This window comes from Marmota monax, unplaced genomic scaffold (genome assembly GCF_021218885.2).
Source record: "Marmota monax isolate L192 unplaced genomic scaffold, Marmota_monax_Labrador192_F-V1.1 WCK01_AAM20220418_F8-fsc00012, whole genome shotgun sequence".
NCBI lineage: Eukaryota > Metazoa > Chordata > Mammalia > Rodentia > Sciuridae > Marmota > Marmota monax.
The window spans coordinates 1,589,614-1,610,278 of record NW_026695227.1 but is presented as its reverse complement, the minus strand read 5'-3'; the positions used below and the strand labels follow the sequence as shown (position 1 = coordinate 1,610,278).

Here is a 20,665-nt window from a genome sequence, read left to right as displayed (position 1 = left end):
AATAAAAAGTTAGCATGTAGAAAACCTATAACAATGCAAATAATTATTTCACAAGAGATGTACATGATTCTGTTCCACAGAGATTCAACTAAACAACTGGAACAAAAGGGTCAGTCCTACATGGCTTTCCATGCATATGGCTGTTGCTTTCATGGCAATAGCTGGAAGTCTGGGCTTCAGGCTCAGGTGGTATGTTGACCAGAAAACCTACATGTGGTTTCTTGTGTGGCTTGTAATTTTCAGAGCACAGCAGCTGTGTCTCTGGAGAGAGCATTTGGTAACCAAGTATTCCAAGAGACCAAAACAGATGCTGCAAAGCTAATTTTGACCTCGCCTTGGAATTCACACATCATACTCCCACTGCGTTTTATGGGCTACAAGAGACTCACTAAAGCCATCCTAGGTTCAAGTGGAGGGGAATTAGACCCCACCTCTTGATGGGAAGAATGTCAGATAATTATAGCCATCTTTTAAAACTTTTAGGACTTTTGGAATCCTCAAATGTGTTTTGACATATTAAAATGAATCATACTTTTCTCCCCTAATTTAAATTTTGATGAAGAATGCTCCCAAATCAGCTAAATATGCAATTTATTACCCAGATACTATGTCCAAAAATATTTATCAAGTGAGATCATTTTTCAATTCAAAAAAATGTAAATCTTATTTCTGAATCTGTATACTTTTCCTAGCATAGTATTTTCCCTCATGGCAACCAGGAATTTGACTATTATGGTAAGTGGATGTGGTCAGCTCTGACATCTGAACAAATGATTTCTACAAGTTTTGTTTACTAGAATCTTACTTGATTTCAATAAACCCATGAAGTTCAATAGAATTTCTTTTGGTGTCAACGTCTGATGACAAATGAACCATGAGTGTTAGTGATTTTTAAATAGTTTTTAATTCTCTGACATGTTTTTGGTCATATTTGTTACCCACACTTGAAGTTTCCTTACAGTGTTTTTTAGTTATAATTCCCAAGTCAATAACATATATACATTTTTTTTCTTTTCTTTTTTTTTTTTTTTTTTTTTTGTACCAGGGATTGAATTCAGGGGCACCCGATCCACATCCCCAGCCCTATTTTGTATTTTATTAAGAGACAGGGTCTCACTGAGTTGCTTAGCACCTTGCTTTTTGCTGATGCTGGCTTTGAACTCACAATCCTCCTGCCTCAGCCTCCTGTGCTGCTGGGATTACAGGCATGCACCACCACACCCAGCAATAATATATTTTTATAGCTAGGAAAGTATAGCTAATCTAGTTGTGTATAAAATTAAATTTAAGCAATGCAACAAAATCTCTGTCAAAATTGTCTTTTCACTCAGATCTGATCAGACTATAAGGATTGGAAACCTGAATCATTAGTGCTTTCTCCAAATTTAACTATGAAATCTTTACCAGACTATAACTGTATTAAAAACATTGTCTCTTTTCAACTAACTATAATACGGATTTGCTGAGATATTATGGTATACTATTTAATTTATCTGATGATTTATCATTTTATCATCAAAATTCATATGTACCATTCCATACATCCTGGAAGAATAATTTTTGGCAGCTACATAACCTGTTTTTATTTTTGCCACCTGTTACACAACTAAATAGATAATTATAAGGCACTTACATCGATAGTGGCTGACAACTTAGAAATTATTAATAAATGTATATAATTTTCCTTTGGAAATATTGAGATGCTCTTTGAAAGAATATCATATTTTCCCCAGGTGTGTTTTTATTTTGGAGGTTTTATGCTTTCAAGAATTTTATTATAAATGACATTGAGTCTGTCATTTTTGTTAAGCCTTGCATATTTTATAAAATCACATCTAAATAATCTTCACTATAAGGTCCTATATCTACTTTTTCCTTTTTAGAATGTAACTCAAATAAAATTTAAAATTTCACTAGAGTCAACATTTTTTTCAGCAGTGTCAGATGTATACCTCCAGTTGCAACAGTTGAACTTGAACATACCTCTATCTATTTCATTCATCTGCTTTCTCCCAATAATAAAAAAATCTGTATAAGAAAATGTATACCAGTTCACTTGAAATGGTATAATAGTCACAAACCAGAGGGGGAAATGTAGAATAACTTCTTTTTAAAAAAAATACCCTGACATTTATAAATGACACTCATTTGAGAGTCTTGACAATTTGCTAGTCCAGTCCAGTTGCTCTAGGACTTCACAGCTAACTGCACATTATATAATTAATACAATTAGACTATACAATGTATGCAACCTTTATACAATTGATCAAATTATCTGTCATATACCAAAAAAATAAAAATTGAATGAGATGTCCAGAGCATCATAATTTCTGGGGCCCAATGTAAAATGAAAATGTGAAGCCCTGCCTGAAGGTAGGTAAATCAGTTCCCCTTTCCAAGGGCCCACAGACTTAATCATGGCACACAGGTGAGTCCAGTGAGGGGCAGCAACAGTCATAGGTAGTAGCAGAAATGGGGAGGCCAGGTGACCCAGGGCACTAAGTGGTGGCATAGATTGGGTGGTCAACAGCCTGTCTCTGAGAGGCAAGGAGGCCATGGGAGACAGGACTGTGTTTGAGTGAAAGCTCTAAGACATTCGGAATGCTTTGGCCCATCCCACTTCATTTACCGAATACAAATTCAAAGATAAAATTACAAAGAATTTCAATATGGTGACCACCATTGAACTCTAAGCACAGGGCCCTACTGAGTGGGGGCTCTGTATAACAACACAGGTTGCACCCCATGAAGCCAGCCCTGGGGATATCAGTGTGTGAAAGAACAGAGGTCCCTTCCTGGCCAAGATCTCCCTCGTCCTTGCCTGTCCCCACACAGCCAGGCATAGCTGCAGGATGAAGGATACAATGTACTCTCATATTTTAGTACTTTCTTCTCTCTTTCTGATCATGACCCATGAGTCTCATCTAAAGGCTCATGTCTCTCTAAGGGCCTGTCCTATGAGGTGGATGTGTCAGGAGAGGCAGCCTGGTACGGAGGCAAGAATGTGGATAGGAGCCAGACAACCCTGGCTGTCCTCTCTAACATCCTATGCCTTCAACTCTCCTGGCCTCTGCTTCATTATGATGAAATTCCTCGCTATAATGTTGGTTTCCTCATTATTAATGAAAGGGCTAGGCTAGATGAGCTCTAACATTCCTTCCAGTTCTATTTCTGTGACAGAGAGACAAATAGGTGTTTGGCAAAAGGAGTTTGGCCTCTTGGCTGTTTTACCTCCATTTTTAAAGGACTCATTGTAACCAATGTATTTTGATTCATCAAAGCCATATCTGAGCTGTTGGTTCTGATGTTGCTGCATAGAAGCCAAAAGAAAGGAGGTGTGAGTAATTTGGATGTGTGTAGGCAAAATGGGCCCTCATATCCTTCAGGTCTAGCAGCAGATGCATTAATTCTATCACCTTAGATTATAAAACAACAGTAATTAATACCTGAGCCAGGTCCTTTTATCTAAGGTGCTCAAAGGGCTTTGTGGTCATTAACCCACTAATTCACCTGCCTCAAGCCATCTGGAGGTCAGGAAGAATCTCTTACAACAAAGAGGGATGACCTGACTAACAAGCAGGAAGTGGGTATGAGGTGAAGGGGGTCACCAAAATAGTTCTCTTGGAAGATGGAAAACCCTCCTGTTGGTCTACCGACAGAAATTTAACCACTCACTAGGCTCTTGACATGAATTCTCATGGATGTCACATCTCCTCCTCCTGGAAATCCCTTGACCTTTCATGTAAGCTGTAGACTTACAGCTTCAGACAGACAACAGTGATGCCCAAAGCAAAGAAGGGGAAGCACTCCCATCCCTAAACTTTTCTTCTCTTAAAGAAGGAAAAAAAAAAAAAAAGCTTTTTCAAGTTAAGGAGTCTCTAAAGAGAGAAGAGCACTTCAGAATGAGTTGATCACGGTTCTAAGGTCCTGACTTCTTTACAGGTGGTTTCCACTAAAAAGCATCTAATGAAAAACCAAAAGTGCTCAAAAGTATCTTCTGGCAGGTGCTTTTATCATTAGAATCATTTAGTTCACCATTCAGTTAGAATGGTTAGTCACCTAAGAGGTTCTCTGCATGGGGCCGGGTGCTATAGGTGCAAAAAATGTGAAAACTGACCCTCTTCCAAGCAGCTATTAATCTAACCAATTAAAGGAGATTCATACAAATAAAGTAAGTTGCTAAATTTATTATTTATAATTATTCATTTATTTCTACTTGTCATTTCCTAATTAATGTTATTGATAAATTAACAACAGAAAATAGGATTTCTATAATTTTGAATGGTATCGACCCCAAGTCTTGTACAGTCCTGGTGGAAGGTGATCAGTGAGTGCTAGAATGACCAGGGAAGGAAGGAAGAGCCTAGGAGATAGGATGAACTGGACCTTAGAGGTAGGGAAAGCATTTGGATCAGAATCAGGGCCAAAGGGACGAAGACAGCGACATCTAAGTGGAGTTGAGCAGATGGGAGCTTATTTCTTTGGGATGCTTTGGGAAAACCAACCTGGCTAAATCCTCAGGTCTGGAATTCAGAAACAAATATGAAAGGTAGAGCCAGGTCATAAAGTACCTTGAAACCAAACGAAACAAGCACTGACTTGGGGTCTTCAGAGTCGTGTCAAAATGCAGACATTCAGAAAAAGAAGCATGCTTGCTTCTAAATTTAGAAAGGTACACTTGGTACAGGCTAGATACTATACTATGTGCTTTATCATATGTCACCACAGGAAAAAAAGAAATATGTAATTTCAGTATTGGCTGGTGACCTTTAATTGTGAATTCTTTCATCTCAGGACCTAGGAATGTCCCCATGGAGTGAGACCCAGAGCAAGAAAGACTTATGGAGGTGAGGAGGGAAGGATGGAGGGAAATTATAGACAAAGCCTTGAGCAGTATTAGGAATGGCTGGTCCAGGTAAGGGCCCATCCTTGATGGACCTCCACGGCCATAGGAAGGATTTCCAAGAGAGAAAAAGAGAGTAGTATAGGCAAAATAAATTTCCCCTAATTCACAAATTTACCTACCATTAGCCATTTGCATGCCAGAGGTAGAAAAAGTTACTCTTCCTTCTGGTCCAGTAATAATAATCTTGTTACTGTTGAATGGATGCTCTTTTGCATCTTATGATTAAAATCAAGAGGTAAGGAAATCTCTGGAAATGGCTCTAGAGAATAGGTCAGAAGAAGAATAAAGTCTCCTCGTACGAGGCCAGTTGAGGGCCTCCTGTGGCTTCCTGAATACACTGGAATATATGTGAAGAAGCAGTTTCCTACATTCACACCCCCTTCAGGGAGTGTGGGTCCTCATATAAGTCACCATGTATCAAGACTGCATGGACTCCATGCTGTCTTGAGACCAAGTTGCCCCTGGTCGACAGTAGAATGAAAAATAATTGTTCTCACCTAAGAGATCTGTGTAGAAAAGTTGCTGTGAAACTGGAATAGGTGTGTCTTTCTGTCCTTCCGGTTCTTTTTATAGGCACTGTAGGAACCTGAGTGAGGGCCTACAGTCCTTCCGCCCATTTGGGAAGAGATTAAAGAAGCTGAGGTTGTCTCCTTCTTACTCATTTGCAGTAACAACCTCACCACCACTACAGCCTCAGCTTCCAGAGGGGACACAGAGGAGGTAAGTCGGAATTAAGGGGTCATACCATCTACTATAAACCAGAAGCACTGTGGCCATCTGGTTGGGGAATAACTGCTGAAGAATAGGGCTAGCAATATTTGATTGCAAGGTGTCTTTTGTTTTGTTTTTCCCCCAAATGAATATGAAGGGTTTTTTCCCCCTAGATCACCTCAGTCAAGACATGGGCTTTGGAACTAAACTATTCAAAAAATTATTTGAAAGAAGGGACAATTTTGTGTAATTCTTTGATGAACAAATAGCAGGTGTTTAATAATAATCTGGTGCATTGGATTGACTTGAACTGAAAGAACAAACAGTCATTAAAATTACTGAGGGAAATCATCCACCTGTCTCCTTCAAGCAGTGCATCAGTGTTTAGAATAATCCAATGATGCATTAAGCCCATTCTATCCCATCGTTCCAGATGTGGAACACCAATAAAAACTTAAATTGAGCAACAAATATTAACCTATTTTAATGCACCTGTGCTATTGAACTATTTGCATTAAAAACTTGGGTCTTAAAAGGGTTTGTGTTGGCAGTCTTTGTTAGGGAACCTGATATAGCTGGAATTCCATCAGTCAGGCAAATTGTCACATACCATATTTCATGAAAAAGACCCCATATTTATGTTCAAAAAGCCTTAGAAATTGTGATGCAAAAATTGATGAATGATCTGGAGCCTCCAAGTGTAGTCTGTTCTGCTTTTCCCAGAGAAGGATGGAGCTAAGATAGTTTTGAGAGGTTTAGATTGGCTTTCTCATCTCCTTTCTTAACATCCTCTAAACAACTGTCACAGCGATAGGGGGTAATATTTGTGACAGCATTTCCCATCCCTATAGACCATATTGGTATGTATCTGATTCATACCAATATGCCCATCCCCATCCACCATCATCCACCGCCAAGGAAGCTTAGCATTTAGAAAAGTATCAGGAATCAAACAAAATATAATTGGAGTCCTCTCCAGTGTCTGCATGACAATTTGGTACAGCCATTTTTTTCATATGCCCGTGCGTCTTCATTTGGAATGTGAGACTCTATGGTGCCCTCTATAGGACCCCCAATGTAAATACATGTGAAATCTTAAGTTTGTCCCATCTTTTTTTTTTCCCCCCTCGCAGGGGACCAGAAGACCATTCTTGTGAGGTCCTCATATAAGTCACCATGTATCAAGACTGCATGGACTCCAGTGGAGACTATTATTTCCTCTGTGACAATGAGGGGCCATGGGGCATTGTTCTGGAGTCCTTGGCAATAATTGGCATAATAATCACGGTGATTCTACTCTTGGCATTTCTCTTCCTCTTGAGAAAGGTTCGAGACTGCAGCCAGTGGAATGTTCTCCCCACACAGATCCTCTTCCTCCTGGGTGTGCTGGGACTCTTTGGACTTGCTTTCGCCTTCATCATCCAGCTCAATGAAAAAACTGCTCCTGTACGCTTTTTTCTCTTTGGGGTTCTCTTTGCCCTCTGTTTCTCATGCCTCTTGGCTCATGCCTCCAACCTGGTGAAGCTGGTCCGGGGTAGAGTTTCCTTCTGTTGGACAACGATTCTGGGCATTGCTATTGCTCTCAGTCTGTTGCAGGTCATTATTGCCATTGAGTATGTGACTCTCATGACAAGTAGATGCATGATGTTTTTGCACATGACACCCTGTCAGCTCAATGTGGACTTTGTTGTCCTCCTGGTCTATGTCCTCTTCCTGATGGCCCTCACATTTTTTGTCTCCAAAGCCACATTCTGTGGCCCATGTGAGAACTGGAAGCAGCATGGAAAGTTTATCTTCGTCACTGTACTCATCTCCACCATTATCTGGGTGGTGTGGATCTCCATGCTGTTGAAAGGCAACCCACAGCTCCAGCGACAGCCCCAGTGGGACGACGCAGTCATCTGCATTGGCCTGGTCACCAATGCGTGGGTTTTCCTGCTGTTGTACATCATACCTGAGCTCTGCATTCTCTGCAGATCCTATAAGCAGGACTGCCCTTCACAAGGCAACGCCTGCGCAGTCCCAGTCTACCAGCGCAACTTCAGAGCGGAGACCCAGGAGCACTCCAGAGGTACTTCCCGCGGTCTTGGGGGCAGGGAGGGTCTTTGGGAGAAATAGGAGAGAAACAGAGCAACAGGAAGAACCCAGAGGGATCCAAAGGGAATGGTTAGCTTTTTGGTGGGTGATTTCGTTGTTCCGATATAGAGATTAAGACTACCAGAATCATGGTTAAATTTTTATGAAAACTTCGTTCTTTTAAACTTAGAACTTCATGAGGAGAGAAACAAGACCCTAACACATCAAAGGCCCTAAATAATGAAGGTGTCACTCTGAGTGCTCGAGCTGGGTAAAGCAAGGCATCCTCTATAAAACGAGTTAACCAGATCCAGATGAGGCTTGGACTATGCAGTCGTATAACATCAAATGCTAAGTCCAGATGTGTTGGCTGTGGAGGACAAAAATCAATCCTGGCAAGAGTGATTTGCATTTTTAAAATTTGAGTCTCAAAGCTAGTTTGCCCAAACATAATCTTAAACTGACTTGTTGGACTTACCACTCATAAAAGTCACAAAACCCTGTAGCTTCTGGATTTCTACTTTTCAAAACATTTGCTGTTTACAGTCTTTCAAGGTTCACAGAAAGCAATAGGAAGAGGCATTTAATCTAAATTCCGAGAAAAGGTTCAGATGTATGATCATTAGTAGACATAAAGCAAGTTGCTTATGCAACATTTTTATAACAATTTTATAGTCATATTTTTATCGTTATGTAATACCAAGACATCTGAATGTTTTGTTAAGGAATAAAATTTATTATCCGTGACAACAAAGATGCTTGGTCCCTAGCAACATGAGGGAAATAGTGGCTAAATTTAATTATCTGGAAATATATCAAAACTCATCAATTCCTTTTCTGAAAGATCTGGCCTATTTTTCATAATCCAATATCATAGTTTTGCATAATTTTGTGTCTTAATAGGCAACTGATTTCTCACATTTTATTTCTAATGTATAATGATGTTATTTTATATACACACATATATATAGCATACATAATGTTCTCCAGGCTCAAAAAATCAACATTCGCTTTCCTTTTAAGTGCATATATTTTTTTGAGCTGTAATCTATGGCTAATTGCATATTCAAACTGAATCCTGTTTAGATAAATGCACCCATTAATTCTTTTCTGTTCAATTGACCAAGAGTCGGAAACGGACACTATACATCCTTCCTATAAATTTTTTCACTGCTTGCTGATGATGCATAATCAGATCACTGGGGTTTCTGGCAGAATTGCAGAGCCCAGCTTTCTTGAAAATTCTTTTCATAGTTCTTACCAGAAGATAAAAGTTGTTGTGTTTGCTTTTGTTGTTGCGTGTTTCCAGGAAATGAAAGTTGGAGAGAAAGTTCCTATAGTTTCACAATAACCCAAAACACCCTCTTAATGTTCAATATTCCATCCCCAAAACACTGGGCACATGTTTAAAATGCTCTAAGGAGTGTCTTGGTTGAAGAGTGAGGGCTTGCAAATTTCCTGACACTAACCTATTACCCAACAAAGTTAGAAAACCAGAAAATAGCCTGTCATTATAGTCATTGCCAAAATAGTTTGATATTTGGGTAGGTGCAGGGAGGAGTGTCTATCAATCGTGTAAAATATATATTGCTCTCCACGACTTCAGGGTCACCTGGAAATAAGTGCAAAGATAAAAAATTCAAAGAATAATTAAAACTCAATCAAAAGTGCAGGATTACAGCTGGCTAGGAAATACATACAAACAGACTAATTAAGATCATAGTAACATTAACTTGAAAAATCCTGAGTGTTACCCTGGGTCATGAACCCACATTGAGAAAGCAGCTGTTTCTATTTGCTGAAAACAATCTCAGGTCTATGTAAACAGACATGCAGCTGGCAAGAACAACGTGCCCTCATCCACAGCACTGGTCAGCAAGAATACCCATTTCAGGCCTGGGATCCACTAATGAGAAGTGTGGGGAACTTAGGGAGGCTCTATGGAAAACCACAAGGATGATTAAAGGGTTACAGCAAAAGACTGTGTAGAAGGGTTAAGAGGAGGAAACTGACAGGGCAGTGTTGAGCTTGATGTGTTTCTGTCATGGACTACCCAAGTCCCCCATTCCCTTCTGTACTAAAGCACAACATTCTGCTCTTGCCCATGGGGTGTGCAGTTAGTTGTCATTTGACTCTTCTGACTAATGCTGTTTGTAGCTGTGGCTACAGCTGCATAATTATTTGATTTACCTCTGAGTTTATGAGGCCAGGATTATTCAGCTGAAAGAAAAGTAAGTCAAGGGGTGATCAGCAGAGAATTTCCTAAATACGAAGACCCCTCTCCAAGAGACTGTTGTCTGTTGTTTTCCATATCCACTTAAAACGATGGGTGCAAATGGGTTTGAGCAAGATGTGAGGGCCTTAGACTAAATATGAAAATAAGAGATGGTAAATATTTTGCTGAAACACATCAGCAAAGGGGATTAAGGACTCCATTTCCCTGGAAGTCTTTCAAAAGATTAGACTTATCTCTCTGAAGTGGTTTATGGACTTAGATAGAAAAACATCTGGTTGGTGAGTGGCAATGCAATCAGGCATGTCACTACAGAACACCAACAAATGGACCTAAGTATTCTTTGCCCTACATTATAAATGCCTTCCTAAAAACTGCATTGATTGAACTTTTAGATCAGTTGCTCTTCATCAGAGTCTTGAGCCAAAAATATAGATACATCCTTTCACAGCATTTCACAAGCTCAACATATTAGAAACAGGAAGCTTTAACATGAAGATACCTGAGAGTAAGGCAAAGAGTTTGTGTGTGTATAAATGAAGTATTTAAAGTGCAAGATAAAAAATGAATAAGTCATTTCAAAATTATGTTAATGTTTAATTGGGTCATTTATGAACTAACTAAATGCATATGGGAGTATGCACTTTTTTAAACACACCCTTTATTAATTACATTAGTTAATGGATATGTTACTTGTTTTGTACTTGAAGATGGTGAATTTTGGGATAGTTCTGATTCTGAATAAAGCAGAGCTAACCTCCAAAAATAAATGAACAAATTACTTCATTAACTAAATCTGTTGCTCTCCTCACTGAGTTGCAAAGATCTTAAATACAGAATATCAAATATTTTATGTGGAAAGAAAGCTCCTTTTCTAATTATTGCCATCTTTTTTTTTTCTGTTTTAGATCAATTAGAATATTGTCATATCAAGCTTGCTAAAAGCAAGACCCATCCATAGTCAACGGAATTACATATGGGCATTTCTTTTTACTTACTTTATTTTTTTATATGATTTATTTATTTATTTATAACAGGAATTGAACCCAGGGTACTCATCCAATGAGCCACATCACCAGCCCTTTTTGTTTTTTTATTTTGCGACAGGATCTAAGTTGCTAGGGCTGGCCTTGAACTTGTGATCCTTCTGCCTCAGCCTCCCAAGCCACTGGGATTACAGGTGTGCACCACCACACCTGGCCACATGGGCATTTTACTATGCAGTGTTTGAATGTTTACAGACAAAAATAGTATGGTTCTTTTTGAAGGCACTACAAAAAAAAATAGAAAAAACTAATGAGATTACATAATGTAAAAGTGAGTCAATGAGTATAAAATGAGGTGAACCAAGAAAAAAAATTCCTGAAAAACAAAGCCCTTCAGGTTCTTTTTCCTAGAAAATATTGACTTTTGTTGGGTGTAGTCCATTTTGACAGTTCTTAACACTGTGTTCAAGGCACACACACCTTACTAAAAGAGACCCATTAGAATGGTTCCATGTAATACCATTTTTGTTTGTCCTTTGACAGGTATTTCTTTCTCAGGAGTTACAGTGATCTTTAAAAGTTTATTTGTTAGAAGCTAAGAGTAGAGTGGTCCAAAGGTGGAGAGAGAGAGAGAGGCACAGGTGGACGGAGGCTGACCAGTGCCATCTAAGCTACAGTTAGACAGGAGCAAAGAGCTCCAGTGTGCTGTGGCATGTTGAGGGGCGCTGCACACTGTACATTCTTTTAAAACATTAGAAGGAGCCAGGCATGGTGGCACATGCCTGTAATCCCAGTGGCTTCAGGGGCTTAGGCAGGAGGATCAAGAGTTCAAAGACAGCCTTGGCAACTTAGCAAGGCCCTAAGCAACTGAGACCCTGTCTCTAAATAAAATACAAAAGGGGCTGGGGATGTGGCTCAGTGGTTAAGCACCCCTGGGTTCAATCCCCAGTTGAAAGGAAGAAAGGAGGGAGGGAGGGAGGGAGGGAGGGAGGGAGGAAGGAAGGAAGGAAGGCACTAGAAGAGAGGACTTAAATATTTTCACATAAAAAAAAGGAGACACATCTTTCCCTGGATTTGAACACTATGCCTTGTGGGCAATGCAAAGGATCACATGGCATCCACAATATGTACAAGTCTCGCATGTCAATAAAATAAATTTTAAAAAAGAGTTGAAGGTTGCAGAGAGAGAACTAGCTTACATCAGGGAAGAAGATAGTGGGTCATGGACAGGTAAGGTGAGGATGATGACATTCCTAATACCTGAGCAGCAGAGGGCAGCAGAAAGAGCTCAGAGTCAGACCTCACACACCCTGGCTTCCAGACTCAGTCAGCTCTGCCTCTTACCACCTTTGAGATCATACAAGGTCCTTAGCCTCTAGGAGACCCAGGCTCTGTTTTTTTGTTTGTTTGTTTGTATTTTGTTTTAATGATAGTTATAATGTCCCTTCCTGCCTCCCCCACATGTAAATGTCAGGTCTTACTGAACTCATGTTTGCCACCATGAGGAAGTTGTAGGTTTGATATAAATCAAATTGGCCTTTCGGTCAATTCCTGAACAATAACTGGCTGAAAAAATTAGGCTTTTCTAATTTATGGTCTAGTCTGATGAGAATGTCGGGTTAAATTTGGTTACCAAGGGAGTGAGTTTGAAGGAGTATTATTATGCCACAAGGAACAAAGTTAAACCAAGGATCCAGTTTGTTCTGCATTGGAGGAAACATGAGTATTTCATCCTTCACAGCACCCAGTCCTCCAAAAAATATGTCAATAGAAGAAGGTCGTCAGAGCGTCAGCCATAACTATAGCAGCAACACCAGTAATATCCAAAGGACGGCTCAGACAGGGATTTCTTTGTATCATGCTCTGATCCAAGGGTTTTATATATATATATATATATATATATATATATATATATATATATATATATTAATTGGTGGAATCCTCAAAACAACCCTATGATTTACCATTATGATTATCATTTTTTTCCAGCGAAAGGTTAAAGAAACTTATCCCTAGGTGACAGAGGTGAGGGACTGTTCCAGAATCCATCTACTCAGCACGACAGCTCCTGAGTGTGGTCACAATGACACAGTCACGTGTGTGACCATCAAGGCACAAATGTGGTGCTGGGGCTGTAACTCAGTGACAGAGTGCTTGCCCAGCATGTGTGAGGCACTGGGTTCAAGCGTTAGCACCACATAAAAATAAAATAATAAAATAAGGGCATGCTGTCCATCTATAACTACAAGAAAACAATTTTAAAGGAAAAAAATGTGTATGGAGTAAGTTCCTGGCTTGGAGAAACACAGGTTTATCTTCACAGAGCTTACAGTCTGGTTGAGACTGACATTAAGCAAATAAGTGTGTGCATGTAGTTATTCTGTGACAGTATGGAATTGTCTTTAGGGATCTTTTTTATGATGTCCAGCTTTGAGAAATGAATCTAAGCTGCAAGCAAATAAACCCTAAAGTTACTATTGCAAGAGTGAGATGCCCATGGTTATGCAGTTAATGCTAAGTGAGCAAACACTCTCACCCAGGGCTAGTGCTTTCTCTAGAAAGTGAGAGAATTCTTCAGCCCTTCAGTTTCTAAACTCTGATGTGCTTCTCCTGAACACATGTACGCTATCCGTATACAGCCTTCCTCATAAACTTCTAAAGCATCTTTTTAAATCATCAAATTTTTCCAATATCAGCCTCAGTGGAGTATTCCTTTTAAAGGGTCAGGAAGCCCTTTGCAGGGCTTCTCACAGCTCACGTGCTATTTCCACACGAATCCCTGACACTAACCCAGCCCTTCCCTCGTTTGGCTTTCAGCCCGAGACAGTGACGGAGCTGAGGAGGATATAGCATTAACTTCATGTGGTACTCCCATCCCGAGGCAGGTAAATGTGCTCGTCTCACTCACCTAGAGGGACACAATAAGCACTCCTTCCTTAGGAGAGCCTTCAGACCTCACCTCCAGAGGCTGTGCCCTGAGAGAGGAAAGGCAGAGCAGGATCATCCCCAAAGGTACATGGAGCTAGAGCCATCTGGATTCAAGGGTGGCACGAGAGAGGCAAGGTACCCTTTTAACCCATTCCCAAGCCTCTGCAAGCCTCCACCACAGCCATCAAGAGACATGGTATATTCTGAGGCAGGGGGATGTCCCTGGAAAGAACAGGGGACTTAAAGGGCTTGTATGAGGATGAAGAGGAGCAGGTTGACTGAGTTTGATGTTGGGGTCAGTAGAGGATTGTAAATATGCATGAGTGTCGGGTCCGTTTTTAGTATCAGTTGTCTAAATCTATCCCCTGAGTCCCACCAACTGCCTCTCTGAATCACCGTCTAGCTCTGGCAGCCCAGGCTGCCCCCCAAGAACTGGGCTAGGTCTGTCACCATCATCTGGATGGCCAGATGGATGAACCAATTTTAATCCTTTCAGGCGAAAACAGAGGGAGCATTACTGAGTGGATTGGATGTAACTCAGATTTGTGCTGTGATCGCTCAAAGACATTCAAAGGCAGACAGCCAAAAATACTGCACTGGCACACAATTCTTGCATTATGGGGATCAGAGGCAACAGAAATCCAAGAGTGAAAGTCATGCTTGTTCAGTGAACTTAACCAGGCAACCAGCTAAGCTAATCCCTCTGGTCTGTTATCTGAGGCTTTGCCGTTTCCTGCAAGGACGCGTGGAGCAGGACGCGACTATCTATCATTTGCTGTAATTAACCCTCAGGAGGGCATTTACACAATGAGAAAATCTTTATTATCCCCTGTAAGAGTTTCTTGGATGAGTTTCAATTTCCAGCAATCAGCTATTCAAGAATCTTACAAAAAGATTCTTATTAATGGCTACGAGGGTAGCCTGATACAAGTAGGCTCAGTATTTATTTCTCCCTCTTTTTTATTAACAAAGAATTAAGTGATGGTGAGATGATAATATTTCAGGCATCATTCACATTTTCATCCCCTATTTGGCTCAGAAAGTTGACGATGGCATTTCTTCCTTTCCAGACTGCTGATCTCACACAGGAGTATTTAATCCCACGGGCTACTCTAAGCCCCCAGCAAGATGCAGGATTATAAAGTCTACAGGAAACATGAGCAGTGAAAACCCAGGAGGCGGTCCTGGTTAACGTAGCCCTGGCAGCGCACTGGAGAGATCAACGAGTTGTGCTGCCCACCGAGGCCCGTCCTTCCTTCTGTGTTTCCTTGACCTTTACATCCATCGGGACCCTTCATCGGAAGACTGCCCTTTCAAGCAAAATTACAATCTTGCTGGCCACTGTACCTCAGCTGTGTGTCTCTTTCTTCATTCGTGAAACTGAAAACATCCATTTCTTAGCAATGCTGGAAAGAAGTGGTGCCTTGTTAATGGTCTAAAGAAATTAGGGCCATTCTAATGCAACAAAGTATAGGTGTTAATGGCAACCAACTGCTGGATTAGTCCTCTAGTTGATCATTTTTAATCATGCTAAGAAACACATGACAAAATTTACCATCTTAACCACATTTAGATGTTCAGTTCAGTAGCATTAACTACATTCACATTGTCGTATAAAAGGTCTCTAGAATTTTTTTCATTTAGCAAAATTGAAATCTTATATCCCCAGGCCCTGGCCACCACCATCTGCTTTCTGTTTCTATGAGTTTGATTTAGATGTCTCACATAATAGAATCATCTAGTATTTGTCTTTTTAAAAAATTTTTCTGCTTTCTCTTTACGAAAGTTTGCGTATTTCTTATAGAAAATACAGGTAAGTTAAAAAATGCAATTCATACTCCTCTGTGTCAAAAGTAAACATTATCATTTGTAAGAATTTTTTACTAACAACTGATGATTATTCTACTACTCTAATCTAAAAATTATTCAACTCAGAAATTAGCATTGCTGTTAAAAAGTTCAGGCAGTGAAATCAGATTGGTTAGTTCCAAATCCTGACTTCACTTTGGGCAAGCAACTAGTTTCCTTGCTGTCTCATTTTCCCACAGTTTCTAAGGTTTCAACCCACGGTCAGTCAGCTTCTTTACTCTGGGCCTGGAAGTGAGGCACAGCATCATGGCAAAAGATTGTGGCAGAACAAAGCAGCTCAGGGGCTGGGACTGTAGCTCAGTGGTAGAGCACTTGCCTTGAATATGTGAGGTACTGGGTTTGATCCTCAGCACCACATAAAAATAAACAAATAAATAAAGATATTTAAAAAAATAAAAGAAAAGAAGGAAAGAAAGCATCTCAGAACATGGCAGCCAGGAAGCAGAGAGAGAGGGGGAAAGGGTTCACAGGGAAGATCAGTATTTGTCCTTTTGTGACTGGTTTATTTCACTTACCATGATTTCCTTAAAGTTCATCAATGACACAGTATGTAACAGGATTTCCTTCTTTTTTAAGGTTACATAGTATTCCACTGTATGGGTATACCACATTTTCTTTATTTTTATGTTGATGGATATTGAGTTGCTTCCACCCTCATGGCTACTTTGAATAATGTTGCAGTGAACATGAGTGTTCAAATATCTCTTTGAAATCCCCTTTTCAATTTTTTTTGGATATATACTCAGAAATTGGATTGCCACATCATATGGTAATTTTATTTTTAATTTTTTGAGGAACCTTCAAACTGTTTATCTTTGTGACTACACCATTGTATATTCCCACCAATAGTGAACAGTGTTCCAATCTCTCCACATCCTCACCTGCATTCTTTATTTCCTGGGTGTTTTTGTTTCTGTTTCTATAGTGGCCATCCTAATGAGTTTGAGGCATTTAGTCATTTTTCATAAAGAAACCCCAAAGGGTTTAGGGGTATAGCTCAGTGATAGACCACTAGTCTAGCATGCACTAGGCCCTGAGTTGGAACCCTAGCACTACCAAAAATAAAGAGAAACACAAAATATGATTGACTTGGAATTTTCTATAAAAGTGATAGCAGAATCCCCACCTGGACAATGTGAATAACATAGACATTACCATGGACAGTAGGTTGATAGGCTTCTCCCATGGTGCTACCACCCTGAAACAGCTAATATGGCAGCAGACAGTGACCTGCTTTGATGAACCAGTAATAGCAAAGGTAAAGCCACTCCATGTGATGCTCGTAAAGGATGTTAAGTGGTGAACATAAAAAGCCAAGTCTGCCTGTCTTGATGTTTCTAATGAGCTGGTGCCTCCGTGCTAATTGTCTAGCCTTCATTCCTCACGCAGCCCCACATCCTTCCCAGGTTTCATCTGACCTTAAGTACTCATTTGTTATTTATATCAGGACCAAAGTCAGAGGTGCACCTCCAGAAAGGTTCTTGGGGGTCCAATTTAGCCTTCTTATTTTTCATAGAAGACAGAACCTTGGAAAAATGGAATGACTTACCAAAGCCCACAGCAATTAGTGGTGGGCCAGGTTTTCTGACCCCCCCCCCCCACCAGGCCAGTCTTCATCTCCCTCTGTGAGGCTTCTCTGCTCCTACATTTCTGTATTAGCAATTTAGGTATGCCCCCCTTGGGAACCAAAGGAGATAGTGATTGTTGAGTGCCTGCTGTGTGAAGGCATTGTGAAAAATAACTAAGGCTCCATATGTGTAACAGCCTTTTTAAAGAACAGTAGACGGCAGGGATTATTCAATAGCAACAAATATTTCCTGAGCATGGGCAAGGTTCCAGGAGTCACTGTAGGACTCATCCCTAGACAAGGCAGACAGCACTGCCTTGGCCAAGCTCTTGCCTCTGTGTCAGAGATAACACAATGGAGACGCTTTCAGGAACACAGCTTCCTTGTCTTACAGATGCAGAAAAGGGATAATATGTCTTCTTAGTCGCCAAACAAAGCCAGAATCCACGTTCTCAATTCTATTCAAATGCTCAACCTCTACACAACAGAACAACATTGTCATACATTTTTTCTGCTACATTGACATTAGCTGCTCTTAAAAAAAAAAAAAAATGTGCCCTAAGTAATGATACCAGCACAATCCCAGGACCTAGGCAAATGACCAAAGCACTTGACCCTCAGCCTTTATAGGTAATGAAAAATTGAAAGAAAATTTTCAGCATTAATCCATTATGTTCCATCATCCCATTTATGGAACATCTGAAAACTTACATTAAGCAACACATATATCATTGATGATGATTTTGAGATAAATGTTTTTAGAGTTCTAGTCTTTCAAGAAAAGTAATGCCTAGTAACAATATTCATTAATATCATTGATATTAGTGATAATAAATTATGTAAGATCTAGGTTCTAATTTCTATTTGAATACACCTGTGTGGATTTTACTGCAATATTAACAGAACTGAAATCCTGGGGTTTCATGGGTTAAGTAAAACCCTGACCTGTATAAATTAAGTGGTCTTAATCAGCCAATTTAGAAACAAACCATACAACCTTATGTCTGCTCTTGGATAAAACCAGTATCATCGATCCTCTTGAGTTTTATTCCAATAATTATGACAATGATTCCTTCAGCAAATTTTGTTTTTCAAGCAGATGTTTCTGTGCAGTTGGCTGACAGAGTTTTAAAACCTACTGAAGCATATCCAATGGCCTAATATCATCTCTCAAAATGTTTTTCCAGATTAGTGAAGCTAAAATTGAACCAAATTGCCTCTGAAGTTTACAGCACAGTTTTACCTAATTTTTGACGATGTATTGATTAGATCTGGGATATTGTAGTTTGCAAGTGTCTCATTCAGACTGTTTCACAAATGGAGCTTTATTGTAAGGTTACCTACAGGGAGGAGAAAAACTCTTAGGGGGCATTCATTCAGTTCCACCACTCAACTGGCCTAGCAGAGATGAATACTGTGGGGCACTAGGAGGAACTTGCTGTCCCCCTCCCCTGCCCCACAGGCCCCCTCAGCCACTTGGACATGTGCAGCAGTCTGGCTGGGCACAAATGCCGCAGTCTGGCTGGGCACACAATCACGAGCCACCACACAGCTTGTAGATTCAAACAGCAACTCTTTATTCCCGAACTCACACCAGCCGTCTACAATCACGTTCTGGGGAAATCCACGTTCTCTTCCCAAATCCACCTCCACTGGGCTTCTGTCTCCCAAAATATACTGTCTGAATCCCGTGAGAACTCAAGGGGAACTCAGGCAGCAGGATACGCCCTATTCCCAGCAGGAATAATCTTAAACCTTAAACCTGGAACCTAAACTGGGAACGCCCTAAACACGATTATCTTAAAACCGGAAACACCCTAATCTGCCTTGGTCCTTGAGCAAGGTCACCTACATTCAATGTCACTGCAACATGTCAGCAACATGGGGTACGCTGGCAAGGAAACTGTCATACCTACTTGGCTAATGGCTCCCAGCAGACATGCTCCTTACTGTCTCTGCTTTCCTCTGTGGGTGTTTTCACTCACTACCCACAGACTGATTCTCTCCCTAGATGTCAGATTCCTGAGAGGGACTTGGATTGGTCCAACTGATCACTGTCCCTGATTGGGACCTCCTGTGCATCTTCCCATTTAACTGACAACCAGCCTATGGACTGCCTGATCTGGCACCCACCATTAGTACATTCATCTGTGTCTGGCTTGGTCCCGTGAACCTGCAGACTTGGTCATGTATGTCTGCTTTCTGTGGGAAGCACTGGGCAGTCAAATATCCTCTGGGCAGTGGGGAAAAGCACAGCATGCACTTTGACCAAAACAAGGAGAGACTAATCCAGGAAAATATGATTTTATGAAATTATAGAATATTTTAATGAAAATGCTATTTAATTTCTTTTGAGTTTTAGCAGCAATTCACATAAAGCTATGAATCTCAGTTCCTTTAAGTATTTTTAAGCTGTCAATGGATCTTTTATTTTATTTATTTATATGCAGTGCTGAGCATCAAACCCAGAGCCTCACACATGCCAGGCAAGTTCACTGCTCCTGAGCCACAATTCCAGCCCCTTGCAGTTCCTTTAAATGGAGATCTATGAGGAATTTTCTTTAGAAAAAATAGATAAAACTATTTATGAATGACATTTGTACCAAATTCAATAAATATTATTTGAAAAACTAAAGTCATTTCTTACATATAATGAGTTACATAATTAAAAAGGTGTTTATTCTCTTACACATATTAAATAGCTCCCTTCTGATTTTACTTATTTTATAAAAAAAAAAGGTATCAATGAGAAACTTCATTTTTATTTATTTATTTTTTAATATTTATTTATTTATTTATTTTAGTTTTCGGGGGACACAACATCTTTCTTTGTATGTGGTGCTGAGGATCGAACCCGGGCCGCACGCATGCCAGGCGAGCGCGCTACCGCTTGAGCCACATCCCCAGCCCCAGAAACTTCATTTTTAAATATCAGCCTGATATAATACAGCCAGTTAGCTCAGGTAGTTAGAACTTGGTTCTAATAAAATAACTGCCCAGGTATAGTTAGTATTTCCTTCACTCTTTTTTTTTTTTCCTGATTTGAAAAACATCAAGATTTGCTTCCCTCCACATTAAATTTCATGATCTCCCCTTAAGCTTACAGGACTTTCTAATTATGCTTCATTTCAACCTATGTTTGGGTCAAGCTAAAATTTTTTCATTCTGTCTATTCATTATTCCTTTTGTCTTGCTAAAATTTCCCTTTTTCTAGAGTAATACATAATCACTTTTTTTTTTTTTGTACCAGGAATTGAACCCAGGGCACTTAACCACTGAGCCACATCCCCAGCTCTTTCTTGTATTTTATTTAGAGATAGGATCTCACTAAATTGCTTAGGGCCTTGCTAAATTGTGGAGACTGGCTGTGATCTCATGATCCTCCTGCC

The 20,665-nt window shown here is 40.0% G+C and overlaps 1 protein-coding gene across 2 annotated transcripts; it reads left to right on the top strand.

The window, feature by feature from the left end:
* The first annotated feature begins 5,481 nt into the window (after window positions 1-5,481).
* Gprc5d (G protein-coupled receptor class C group 5 member D) lies at window positions 5,482-15,186 on the top strand. 2 transcript variants are annotated; one of them, XM_046436171.2, is made up of 4 exons: window positions 5,482-5,626; window positions 6,751-7,688; window positions 13,730-13,797; window positions 14,911-15,186. In XM_046436171.2, the coding sequence occupies exons 2-4, from the start codon at window positions 6,794-6,796 to the stop codon at window positions 14,980-14,982; spliced, it is 1,035 nt and encodes a 344-aa protein (XP_046292127.1). In that variant the 5' UTR covers window positions 5,482-5,626; window positions 6,751-6,793; the 3' UTR covers window positions 14,983-15,186. The 2 variants fall into 2 exon arrangements, with proteins under 2 accessions (XP_046292127.1, XP_046292128.1); XM_046436172.2 differs by lacking the exon at window positions 13,730-13,797.
* The last annotated feature ends 5,479 nt before the right edge of the window (window positions 15,187-20,665 follow it).

Excerpts from the sequence above, each read along its gene's own strand:
- Gprc5d (XM_046436171.2), top strand. The coding sequence starts at position 6,794 with ATGTATCAAGACTGCATGGACTCCAGTGGAGACTATTATTTCCTCTGT. Across the intron at positions 7,689-13,729 it reads GACCCAGGAGCACTCCAGAG|CCCGAGACAGTGACGGAGCT; the intron begins GTACTTCCCGCG and ends TTTGGCTTTCAG. Across the intron at positions 13,798-14,910 it reads GTACTCCCATCCCGAGGCAG|ACTGCTGATCTCACACAGGA; the intron begins GTAAATGTGCTC and ends CTTCCTTTCCAG.